Genomic DNA, 12,937 nt, shown 5'->3' on the forward strand with positions numbered 1-12,937 from the left:
GGTGGGCATGGGATGGCTTTTTTGGCGCAATCCACGTCCAGCCAGCTCAGGCGCCTGGAGCGCACTTCTCCGGGCCCCGGCACACGTCGCTATAGGCTTCGAATTCCAGACCCTCAGGTCTCCAGGTCCGGTTAATGCAGCGACCCGTTCGCGCCCGCCCGTCTCACGCATGCGCCCTACCCCTGCAGGGCCGGGCGCTGCGAGCCCAGTTCTTGGTTTAAACCAGCCTCAATTTACCTTGCCCACAGCTCTCCGTACCACAGCGCCCGAGGCGGAAGTGGGTGGGCGGGGCGGCCGCGCGCCCCGCCCCGGAAGTGGGTGGGCCCAGCAGGCCGTGCAGTCTTCCCGGCCGCCTCCCAGTCGGGTTGCGGCCGAGGCCGGTCCTGGCTTTGTAGCTCGCTCAAGATGGCGGCGCAGCCACCCAGCGGGATCCGCCTCAGCGCGGTGAGCAGCCGCGAGGGGTGGAGCGGGCCGTGTCCCAGGAGGGCGGGCAGGCGGGCAAGCGAGGGGGGGCAGGCAGTGGGCGGTGGCGACTTGTCGGCGCGGCGGTTGGGGCCGCGGCGGGGCCGGGGGAGGGGGCGGCCATCTCGCTCCCGTCCGCGGAGCCGCTCGGCGGCGGGCAGGGTCGGGCGGCGCGGGCCGGGCTGCGTTCCGTTTCCTCCGCGATAGGTTTCTGTTTTGCCTTCGCGGCTTCGGGGCGGGCCGGGGCCGCGGCCCCTCCTCCCGGCTCCCTCCTGGCTGCCTCGCAGCTGTCGTCCGAGGGCGAGGCCTCGGTGGTCGGGTCGCCCGCCCCTCGGACAGCGGGGCCCCTGACCCTTCCTGGCCTGCGGACCCGCGGGGCGCCCCGGAGCGGGGGGGGGGGAGCGGCAGCGGCAGATCGCGGCCCGAAATGCCAGGCGGCATTGACCTCTAGGCAGTGGGATGGGGTGCAGCGAGCCGGAACGAGTCTTCCTGATTCGTTCACATTCCTGCCGCTTCCCTCCAGTTAAGCCCTCGGGCCCAAATCCCCAGGTCACTGGGCTCTCCCGTTTCCTGTAGCCTCTCGGTCGTGTCTGTTTCGGGGCGTTCTTGGAAATCCTCCAGTATTTCTCGTATCTAGTAGTCCTAAGTCGTAGGGAGCGGTCGCACACTAGAATTAACATTTCACCTCCTAAAATGTGGGCGTGGCTTCTCTGCCTGATTATCCTTAAAAAGTTGGTGTTGATATGCGAAAGTGTACCTCCTCTTTTGAGGTTGGTGACTCTTGCCAGAGAATGTCTACCTTAGTCTCGTTAAATTGAACAATCGGGTGGTAATACCATTGCTTTAAAAATGGTGCATTGCCCTGTGACTTTTTTAGATTTATCCAGATTCTTACCCACACCTGGTATTGTTGGACTTTAACAATTTTTCCTGTGTGACGAGTGTGAAATGTACGTGGGTTTACTTTACATTTCCTTGACTGTGAAGTTAAAAGTTATTAACATTTTACTCCTTAAAAAAATGGGACGCCTGTGTGGCTCAGTTGGTTAAGTGTCTGACTTCAGCTCAGGTCGATCTCCCAGTTTGTGAGTTACAGCCCCGCCTTGGGCTCTATTGACAGCTCAGAGCCTAGAGCCTGCTTCGGATTCTGGTCTCTCTCTGTCCCCCGCCCCCCGCACTCAAGCGCGCTGGGGTGTCTCTCTCTCTCTCTCAAAAATGAAGGAAACATTACAAAAAATAACCTATTCGTATCCTTTGTCCATTTTTCTGTTCTCTTTTAGAGAAATTTTTATTGATCTATAAGCATTCTTTACCCATACTGAATGAAGGTCCTTTGGTTACATAACTGGCTTATTGAATGAGATAGTATTTAGTAGTTTGAATATGGAGAAAACTTTATTCTTCTTACGTCTGGCTTTAAATATTACTTGCTAATGGTTCTTTTCCATGCCTGAATGGATCTGGGCAGATAACACTCCAATTAGCCTCAGGTATTGTAAAGTGTGACCTCATCTAATTTAAAATCTCTTATTCAGTTTAATGCCTGGCCCTTCCCCTTCCCAGATTGGGCCACATTGTGGACCAGAATCGTGTAGAGGGGAAAGGGAGTGAACTGGTTGGGTCCTATTTCTACACTTGGATTCTCTTTTCCTTCCCTGGCCCCTGCAATGTCTCAGGCTTTTCAAGATTGAGGTGATAAAGGGAGCAAAGACAAAGGTCAAAACAGGGTTAAGAGACCGGTAGTGTTGTTAGTTGGCTGTCTGGGTGAAACAGCTGTCCCTGTGCTAAATCTTTCTTTTGTGGGTAATATGGGCTGTTTGGAACCCCATTGACAGAAGTCCCCCATCTGCAGCTTCTGGACCGTATCTCCACCCATCTTCTTGCTTTAGGACAGGAATTGGCAAACTACAGCTCATGGGCCAAATCCAGCCTGCCACCTGTTTTTGTGTGACCCACAAGCTAAGAATGATCCTTAAACAGTTGGAAAAAAATCAAAGAATATTTTGTGACATAGAAGAATTATGTGACATAGACATTTCAGTTTCCATAAAGTTTCATTGGAATATAGTCCTGCTCATTGTTTGCATATAGCTCTCAAATGTTTTCATTAGGGGAGTCTCGTAATTAATGAGTTTATGCATTTGTCAAAATCGTAGAACCTAAGGCACAGAGGTGAACCATAATTATGCAATTTTTTTTTTTTTAATTTTGGAGGGTGAGAGATCTTAGAATGGACTGCAGAGTGACGAAAACACTTAAATTGTTGCTTTTTGCTTCCATATTTCTAAGTAAAAACGCTGGTACCATTTTGTTATTTTCCAGTAGTCTGCTATGGATTTAACTGACATGTGCACACTCTTCACCTCCTCCCATCCTTCCAATGCACGTATCTCTCTTTTTTGTTGAATTACTGTCTGATTTATCACTCTTACCACAATTCACAAGTGAGCCAAACAGAACTATGATTGCATTTCCTTTGCTGTACAGCTTTTTGTTTTTCTGAAGTTAATAATTGTATTTTGTTTGCTTAGATTTGGTCTGTACTGATCACTCTTTCATCCAAACTTTCACAGACCTAGAAAATCTTTTCCAGATGTGTTCAAGCACACCCAATATTTTGTCAGTTTTGTTGGCTCACTTGTGTTTTGGGGACTTCCCTTTATCATTTTTCTGGAAATTTCCTTCCCCTTTTTGTTGGGTCCCCATTCCACATATTCCTCTTTCAGGGTTTACTCCCTTGGCAGGGACAACAGGTCAGTGACTGAGAGCATGGGCCCTGGAGCCCACTTGCCTGGGTTCAAATCCTGACACCTGGATGTGTAACCTTGGCAAGTTACTTACTCTCTACGCCTGAGTTTCCAGTCTGAAGGATGGGCATAATTTATCCACTTCAAAGGGTGGTTTTAAACAGTAAAGGAGTAAATACGTATAAAAGGCCTGTGCATATAGTAAGCACTCTGTAAATACTTGCTATTTTTGTTCCTGGTAGTGGCGGAGCCCATCCATCCTTCCAAAAACAGGTATACCTTCTTGAAAGCAGAGTACACGAGAAGAAATTTTATGTCATTTCTTGGAAATACATTGCTTTCTCTTTACATATCATTTAGCTGGGTTTGTAATTCTAAGTTACAAATGATTCTCTTAGAATTTTAAAGGCATGCTTTATTGTGATAGAGTTCTGTGCATTGTATTGGGCACTCAGGCTAGAAACTCAAGTCCTTCATAATCAGGAAAGTGTTCTCATTTATTTGACAAATTTCATCCCTCTAGTTTTCTGTTCTCTGTTGTCTCTTGTTTTCCTTCTCACTGTTTTTTCTTTCTTTTCTGTGAGATTTTCTCCATTTGTTCTTTTACCTTTCTCTTACCATGTGTTTAATTATTATAAACACTATCTTACTCTCTGAATGTCTTTTTAAAGTCTCCCTGGACAAAGTATTTGCTGTTGCTGGGCATATTGATCATAGTATTTTTGTGAAGTTTTTGTTTTGTTTTGCTCACTGCATTGCCACTACTTTGTTCCTTTTTCTGCGTGTTTTTGATTTCTAATTTTACACATTCTCAAATGTCCGGAGGTGATTAACCTGCTTACATTTCCAAGTGAGACACTAAAAGCTGACTGGAAGATGTTTGTACATGAGTAGAGCCCCTTTGGTGGGCTTCAGTGTTGGGTGATCAGGCAGGAAGGAATCGGTTATATTTTGTTGGGGGCACCCTATGTCAGTATTTGTAAGACCATAAAGAGTGGAAGTGTTAGAAAATAAGTTTGTTAAAAATAACTTAAACATTTGTGATGAGCACTAGGCGTTCTATGGAAGTGTTGAATCAACTATATTGCGCATCTGAAACTTATATTAACGCTGTACGTTAACTGGAATTTAAATAAAAGCTTAACAAAATATAAAATAAACATTATTAAAAGTTTTTAAAAAGTGGGAACAACAAAAATAAGATGCTATCCAGAAGGGCTTGACACAACTTGTAAAAGAACCAAATGGAGCTTTTAGACATTATTCTGTTTTCTAGAGAGGAGTTTTGCATCTAGTCTCTTGCCATGGCATATATAATTCTGGTTGGTAGCTCATCTGAAAGCTCAGCTAGGGAAAGGAGGCGTGTCACATTGTTCAGTGTGCTGACTTGGTATTTATCTCTTTGTTTATTATTGTGGCAAAATACACTTCACATAAAATTTGCCATCCTAATCATTTTTAAGTGTACAAGTTAGTAGTGTTACATACATTCACATCGTGGGGCACCTGGGTGGCTCAGTCGGTTCAGCGTCCGACTTCGGCTCAGATCATGATCTCAGGGCTCGTCAGTTCCAGCCCCGCATCGGGCTTTCTGCTGTCAGCGCAGAGCCCGCTTTGGATCCTCAGTTTCCCTTTCTCTCTGCCCCTCCCCACCACATGCATGTGCAGGTGCGTATGCTCTCGCTCTCTCTCTCTCTGTCTCTCTCTCTCTCAAAAATAAACATTTAAAAAAAAATCTTCAGATACATTCACTTTGTTGTACAGTCTCCAGAACTCTTTTTATCTTGCAAAACTTAACCTCTGTACCCATTAAAAAATAATTCTCCATTTCCCTTCCCATAGCCCCTAGCAACCACCATTCTACTATCTGTGAATTTGACTCCTGTAGGTATCTCATATAAGTATAGTCATGAATTATTTGCCTTTTTGTGACTGGTTTATTTCACTTAGCATAATGTCCTCAAGGTGGTTAGCTGTAGCATGTGTCAAGGTATCTTTTTGAGGCTGAAAAATATTCCCTTGTATGAATATACCACATTTTGTTTATCCATTCGTTGATGGATATTTATGTTGCTTCCACCTTTTGGCTGTTGTGAATAATGCTGCTATAAACACGGGTGTACAAATAATCTCTTCAAGATCCTGCTTTCATTTATTTTCAGTATATACCCAGCGGTGGAATTGCTGGATCATGACAATTCTATGTTTACTTTTATAATACGATCCTGGGGCACCTGGGTGGCTCAGTCAGTTGAGTGTCCAACTTCGGCTCAGGTCATGATCTCACGGTGCATGAGGTCGAGCCCCATGCACAACTTGTAAAAGAACCAAATGGAGCTTTTAGAAATTATTCTATTTTCTAGAGAGGAATTTTGCATCTAGTGCATCTGTGCTGACCGCTCAGAGCCTGGAGCTTGCTTCGCATTCTCTCTCTGTCTCCCTCTCTCTCTGTCCTTTCCCTGCTCATGCTCTGTCTCTCTCTCTCTCTCTCTGTCTCTCTCTGTCTCTCTCAAAAATAAATAAAGATTAAAAAAATTTTTTTATAATACCGTCCTAATGAGTGTGAGGTGGTATCTCACGGTGCTTTTGATTTGTATTTCCCTAACGATTAGTGATGTTGAGCATCTTTTCTTGTATTTAGTGGCCATTTGTGTACCATCCATGGAGAAATATCCAGGTCCTTTGTCAACTATTCAGGATTTTAGTCCTTTTGGTGTTGATTTGTGTAGGAGTTCTTTATGTGTTCTGGATGTTAACCTTGTACCACATACTTGCAGATTTTTTCCCATTCCATAGATTTTTCATTTTGTTGGTTGTATCCTTTAATGTGCAGAAGTTTTAAATTCTAATACAGTACAATTGATTTTTTTGTTTCCTGTGCTTTTGGTGTCCTATCCAAGATCCAAATCCAGTGTCCTGAAACTCTTCCCCTGTGCTTTCTTCTAAGAATTTTATAGTTTTAACTCATGTTAGATCTTTGATCCATTTTAATTCCCCCCCCCCCCGTATGATGTGAGGTAACGTGCAACTTGATTCTTTTGTGTGTAGATATCTAGCTTTCCCAGCACTGTTTATTGAAAAGACTGTCCCTTCCCCATTGAGTGGTCTTTACACGCTTGTGGAAGACCATTTGGCCATATATGTGAGGATTTTTTTTCTGGGCTGTCTGCTGACTTGCCTTTAACCCACCTATGTTCGTTGTCTCTGAGCTGCCATCATCACTTGCTCCAGAAAACAGACTGCCCGCTTTCTGCTGGGTTGCTTAGAGTAGTTGCAGGATGAAAGAAGGAACGGGGGTGGGGAGTGGGGGGAGTCTTTACTGTTTCTTATTCTCCATCTCTTTCTTTTTCTTCTATGTTTGTTTATTTTGAGAGAGAGAGAGAGGCCGTGCACAAGCAGGGGAGGGGCAGAGAGAGAGAATCCCAAGCAGGCTCCGCACTGTCAGCACAGAGCCAGCCCACAATTGGGCTCCAACCCACGAACCGTGAGATCATGACTTGAGCCAAAGTCAGACGGTTAACTGACTGAGCCGCCCAGGCGCCCCAAACCTGTCTTGTTTTCATACAGCCTCTGGTACCTTTGACTTCAGAGCCACAAAAGTCTAATTCCTGAGGCTTTCTGGAGTTCTGCCAAGGTTCCTTCCTGGTCTGCTTCTTGTTTTGTTTCCCCTCTCCTATAGGTTTCAGACTTTGCTCTTTACAGGCTATTAAATCAGTTGTCGTTATCCAAACCACGGACTATTCTATGTACTATTATCCATCATTTCTCTGATTGTTTTTGTTCTTCTGGGTTTATTCCCTTTTTTCCTCCCTTCATTACAGAGCAATTTCAGTTGGGAGCCTAAGTGAACACTCTATGTGTTCAGGCTTCCAAAAAGTTTTATATATTTAACTGATTTTTTAAATTTGTGACTATTTGTTGATGCTAATTTTTTTTTTAATTTTTTTTTCAACGTTTTTTATTTATTTTTTTTTGGGACAGAGAGAGACAGAGCATGAACAGGGGAGGGGCAGAGAGAGAGGGAGACACAGAATCGGAAACAGGCTCCAGGCTCCGAGCCATCAGCCCAGAGCCCGACGCGGGGCTCGAACTCACGGACCTCGAGATCGTGACCTGGCTGAAGTCGGACACTTAACCGACTGCGCCACCCAGGCGCCCCGATGCTAATTTTTTTTAACGTTTATTTATTTTTGAGAGAGAGACAGAGTGCGAGTGGGGGGAGGGCAGAGAGACAGGGAGACAGAATCCGAAGCAGGCTCTAGGCTCCGAGCTGTCAGCACAGAGCCCGACGAGGGGCTTGAACTCCCAAAACGCGAGATTATGACTTGTGCCAAAGACTGACACTTAAGGACTGAGCCACCCAGGCGCCCTGATTCTAAAAGTTAATATTGATTCTTTAAAAAATCTGTGTGGTCTTCAGAGCATCTTGTTTTTTTGTGCGTGTTTCCTACTGTTTGGGGGTGGGGGTGATGTCTAGTACTAGCATATCTTGCCTGCTAACATTTTCTCCTGGTGGATTGTTCCCTTAAATGTTATTTTAGATTGTGTACTCAAAATATTCCCCTAAATAATGACGTAGGGAATCGTGTGCTGTCAGATTGAGGCTGTGTCTCCATAGTGGTTCTGCAGGTTATATAAATTGAAACACTTAACCCAAGCAAAGGCATGCCTCTTTTTACAGAACTTCGTGTTACACTTTTTTTTTTTTTAAGCATCCAGATCCAAACAGACAAGCTTCCCATGAAGCAGATTCCCACCCCTCTTCTGCTAATGGAGGGGAAGAGCAGTGGGGAGAGGGGCATTTACTTCCAAATCTATCTCTGAGTCACAATTAAAACCAAAACCTTTGTATTCCAGTCACTCATTGCATCCTCATTATCAAATCTTATTTTTAATTCCTTCCTTACTTGAGGCCATTAAGGATTTTCCTCATTTTTATTTTTATATGAGCTCAGTTGTGTCGTTAAGGAACACTTAACTTTTTTTTAAAGAACTCACACAGTGCTTACTATGTTTCTGTTGGTCTCCTGAGCGTTTTACAAATATTAAGTTACTTAATATTCTTAACAGCCTGGTAAGCTGATATGATTGTCATCCTCATTATTATAGATGACAGAACTTGAGGCACAGAGGTTAAGCTTCTTGCCCAAGATCACACACCTAGTTAAGCATACTCTGTTCTACGTGTCAGCGCGCGTGTGCATGTGTGTGTGTGTGTGTGTGTGTGTGTGTGTGTGCGCGCGCGCGCGTCTATCTATTACTGCTTTGGCTGCCCCAGGGTGTTTTTCCCCCCCTCCTAGCTAATGACATGTTCTCAACATAGAGTTGAGAATTAAGAATAGGTGAGGGGCGCCTGGCTGGCTCAGTTGGTTACGCATCTGACTCTACATTTCGGCTCAGGTCACCGTCTCATAGTTTGAGCTTCGCGTTGGGCTGTGTGCTGACAGTGCAGAGCCTGCTTGGGATTCTCTCTCTCCCTATCTCTCCTTCCCTTCCCCCACCTGCATATTTGCTGTCTCTCTGCCTCTCTCTCAAAATAAATAAATAAACATTAAAAAAATTTTTTTAAAGAATAGCTGAAAATAATTGCTTATGTTTAGAGATCCAGAAAGCCACTGTTTGCTATTCATTATTTCTTACTGAAATAATGCCGCCTTTGCTTTGCTCTCCTGGGATTCTTGCTCAAGAACGATGTGTGCTGTGTCAGTTTGGAACTGATGTGTAGGCTGAAGACATTACATGAAAATTGACATTACCACTATCACATTCTGTTCATACATCTAAAATTCAAAATGTAGCATTTCTAACTCCAGACTTCACGTCTAACAGAATGTATAAAATAGAGCAAAGATAAATGCTCTAAGGGATTTTGGTGGTTAATTAATCCTCTCCTTTGGTAGTGGTTTCACACTCTAAAGCCCTGCCCCTTTATAAAATTAGAACAGGTGGGGACCGTACCATTCTTCTGTAACTGGTAGCCTGGTAATTGCTCAGGGGGAGGGGCTGGAATGTGAAGAGCCTCCTGATGGCTGGTCCTGGCACGGTCCTCAGGTAGATTAATTTGAGAAAAGGTCTCTTGTGCAGGGTGAAGATCTGGAAATTGATTTTTATTAAAATCTCGTTGTAATGTATGCTGTAGAAAGTCTGAGTTACTTGCATTCCACATTACATGAATGTGTGCCCTGCTCCCGTCTGAAGACTGCTCTTCTACAGAATTTCATTTCTCACATGTGTACTTCAGGCTGATGGTGAATGAATGCTTGGGGATTGTTTAAAGTCTAGTGCAGATAGAGGAAAAGTCGACCTCTTTCTGACACCTTGTGGCGGCAGCTGAACACTGCAAACACAGCTGGTTTGATGTATAATCTCATCCCATTTCCAGGGCTCTTCATCTTAAAGTGCCCACTCTCTTTTTTTCCTTTAAATGTGAGCTGATCTGTTTAAAAGGAACATAAGATACCCATTGCGTGGAAATTGTCTGCATATTGAAATTTTCCAGCCTCGGCCTTTCAAAGCCGCTTGTACATTTTTATACATTTGATATCTTTCTAAGGAATTTTGGAGAATCCTCTGTAGCATGAGGTTGATTGGTGTAGTCTTCTATACTGTATTACTGTGAATAAAATCAGACCTAAAATCCTTGGAAATCAGTAACGTTTGTTTCACTTGAACTTCTTTTGACATTCTGTAAAAATGGTTGATAAATGTATATTACTCCACTCCTGCAGTTATAACTGTAATGAACTTGGAGTAAATAATAAGGTATCAAATATTGATTTTCCAAAAGACCACTAGAAAAGCCCGTTGATTAATATGTGAAGTTTATTTTAAAAAAAATTTTTATTACATTTATTTATTTTTGAGAGACAGAGTGAGACAGAGCACAAGTGAGGTAGGGGCAGAGAGAGAAGGAAACACAGAATCCAAAGCAGGCTCCAGGCTCTGAGCAAGCGTTCAGCGCAGAGCTGGATGCAGGGCTCGAACCCACGAACCGTGGGATCATGACCTGAGCCGAAGTCAGACACTTAACCGACTGAGCCACCCAGGTGCCCCTGTGAAGTTAAGTTTATTAAGCCTAACGCACTCAGGAGAAAACACCCCATTGGCAAGATCTTAGTTGTGTTTTCACAGTAATTTTGAGGTAAGTCTTGTAAGGGGGGTAACTTTCTGATTGGGCAGTTTATGATAGCATAGCTTTGGAATGGTGGACCCGAGGAGGCAAGAGTTTTGAGGCAAGTCTTGATGAGTGAACTATTCAGTAGTTTCACACAGCCTTCCAAGAATCTTATTTCTCGGTTACATCTTCCACGTATATCCTGAAGCAAGCAGCTATAAGTTTTATTTGGTCCCAGAATTGTTTAATACAGGGACAGAAAATTATATTGGTTTCTGTCTCAAAAGTAAGACTTGAATTAATTTACATGAATCATTGGTTTGTTTCAGCTTTGCCCGAAGTTTTTACATACAAATTCTACTAGTCACACTTGGCCATTCAGTGCAGTTGCTGAATTAATAGGTATGTAAAATTGACATTTCATGTATAATCTGTTGCTTGTGAGTGAAGTTTTAAAAAGCTTTTCATTGCAAAATAATATGCAAATGTGCTGTTTAATAAAACAGATGGATCTTGAATGATAACCATTGGTAAAGGTTATCTAGTATAACAGCTATTCAGATCGATGTCAAATTAATTGTTCCTCAACTTTCCCTGTATTAGTATTAAAATATTTTGCCAAATTCATAAAACATGTTGAAAGTAGTATAATTATGATTATAAAAGAAATTGATCTATTGCAAAAATGGGAATTGTGGTTTTTAATCGTTGGAAGTATGTGTAACAATGGATTTTTCTGATGTTAGCAAGTAGGGGGATTAATGTTACATTTGATTTGTGATAATAAGTTATTGTTTCCTCCAATAGAATGATTGGGTATAGAATTGTATTTTAATAGTGTTTTAATGAGCAGGAGAAAAGAGGCACGACTGGGATCACATTTGCATGATGGGTCATGATTTTTTCCTCTGGAAGATTCATGCAGGAGAGTGTTTTTCCTGAAGTGGCTGATTAAAAAGATTATTTTATTTTAATTGTAGGCTCCCTTATGGAAGGATAGTTTGAGAACCATTATTTGTGTTTAGTCCTAAAGATTTCAAAATACCTCAGAAAGTAATTTTAGTCAGGGATATTCCGGTGGAACTTAGTTTGAAAGCTGATGTTATTACTGCTTCTGTTGACATTTTTTTTCACCTTTCTTTCCTTTTCTTTTTCTTTCTTTCTTTTTCTTTTTCTTTTTCTTTTTCTTTTCTTTCTTTCTTTCTTTCTTTCTTTCTTTCTTTCTTTCTTTCTTTCATATTCCTTCCTCCTTCCCTATTCTGAGACAAACAAGAGTGTTTGCTAAACAAGAGTGTTAAGTGAGGATCTGTACAGAGATCATAGAAATATAAAAGCCACCAGAAACTTTGGTTAGAATGAGAGGGCCACAATTTGAACAACGGTGTAGAAGGTAAACCTTCATCTGTGTGTCCAGTTTACCAGAAAACATCACTGCTTTCTAATTTATTCAGTAACTTGTGGCATTCCCTCCACCTCAACGTGTAGTGCTACTCAGCTCTCAGTTTCTCACTCGATAGCCGGGCTGGTTCTTCGGACAGAAGAAGACCTCCCTGTCTTGATCATCGATTTGGCGTGGTGATTCTTCTCGTTTGTACTTTTTCAGTACAGTCGGTACCAATCTTTGTTCTCTGTGTAACAAATGGAGGGCTTTGGAGAGAGTTAACTCTGTATTGATCGGTGAATGAATCACGTACAGCAAGGTATGGTTTAGGGTCGTGTTTTCAAGTCTTAGGAGTTCCATAAGCATTGCGGTTTTTAAAAATTTTGAAAAATAGATTGCCTGTTAAAGGCTTTTACTGAACTGATTGTTCTTTCAAAATGCAAAGTTAGAGTTTCTCAAAACTTTTGTTTCTCAGACAATGCTTACGATCCCGATGTGAACGCTAAACAGATATGGATTGACAAAACGGTGATAAATGACCATATATGCTTGACATTCACTGATAATGGGAATGGTATGACTTCAGATAAATTACACAAAATGCTAAGGTATGTCAGAATGTCACATTTCTTGAAAACCTTGCTTTTACCCAGGGGTTTCCGGTGTCATACTTAATCGCCTGTAGTTTTTGTTTTTTAAACACATGTGGTACCCACAGTGCCCTGTGTGCTCTCAAGTCTTCCCATCATCTTCTGCTGATTATTAGACAAGCCCTACCATCCTCCCCCTCCCCCACCACGTCTGACTTACCTAAAATTCCACCATTCCTTTAGAGTGGTAACACTGATGGCAGTTATTTACAGTCTAGCGTTAATTAGTTTTAGCCAGTATTGCCAGTAAAATGCCACTTTTGGTGGGGAGTAATTTTAAAGGGATTCAGAGTGTAAGGAAGCAAGATAAAATAGTCACAAAGCCTTGGGCTCTAGGGTCGTAGAATAGGATGTCAGTATGCAGCCAAATGTGCCTGAAAGGGAAACTGAGGTACGTAGTCCAGGTATACAGAGTAGAGAAATGTGGCAGCCAAGCCCTTTCCGCTGTCTCTCAAATACATGTTGCGTTGCCAGAAACTCCACTTGGCGCCGTTAGTAATCATACCGCAGTGGGCTTGCTCAGATTCAGAAAATCGTTCACATTTAGACATATCTAAAATACCGTGGGGTGAAATCTCAAGGG

At 42.8% G+C, this 12,937-nt stretch overlaps 1 protein-coding gene across 4 annotated transcripts in view; it reads left to right on the forward strand.

The window, feature by feature from the left end:
- The first annotated feature begins 359 nt into the window (after positions 1 to 359).
- MORC3 (MORC family CW-type zinc finger 3) overlaps positions 360 to 12,937 on the forward strand; it is a 41,838-nt gene continuing 29,260 nt past the window's right edge. For all 4 annotated transcript variants that reach the window (XR_003971876.1, XM_030330167.1, XM_030330168.1 and 1 more), the window contains exons 1-3: positions 360 to 444; positions 10,653 to 10,725; positions 12,180 to 12,312. Coding sequence is in view for 3 of the 4 variants with exons in the window: in XM_030330167.1 (XP_030186027.1) it covers positions 406 to 444; positions 10,653 to 10,725; positions 12,180 to 12,312 (245 nt within the window). In the remaining variant the exon portion in view is untranslated. The remainder of the gene's footprint in view (positions 445 to 10,652; positions 10,726 to 12,179; positions 12,313 to 12,937) is intronic.

This window comes from Lynx canadensis, chromosome C2 (genome assembly GCF_007474595.2).
Source record: "Lynx canadensis isolate LIC74 chromosome C2, mLynCan4.pri.v2, whole genome shotgun sequence".
Lineage (NCBI taxonomy): Eukaryota > Metazoa > Chordata > Mammalia > Carnivora > Felidae > Lynx > Lynx canadensis.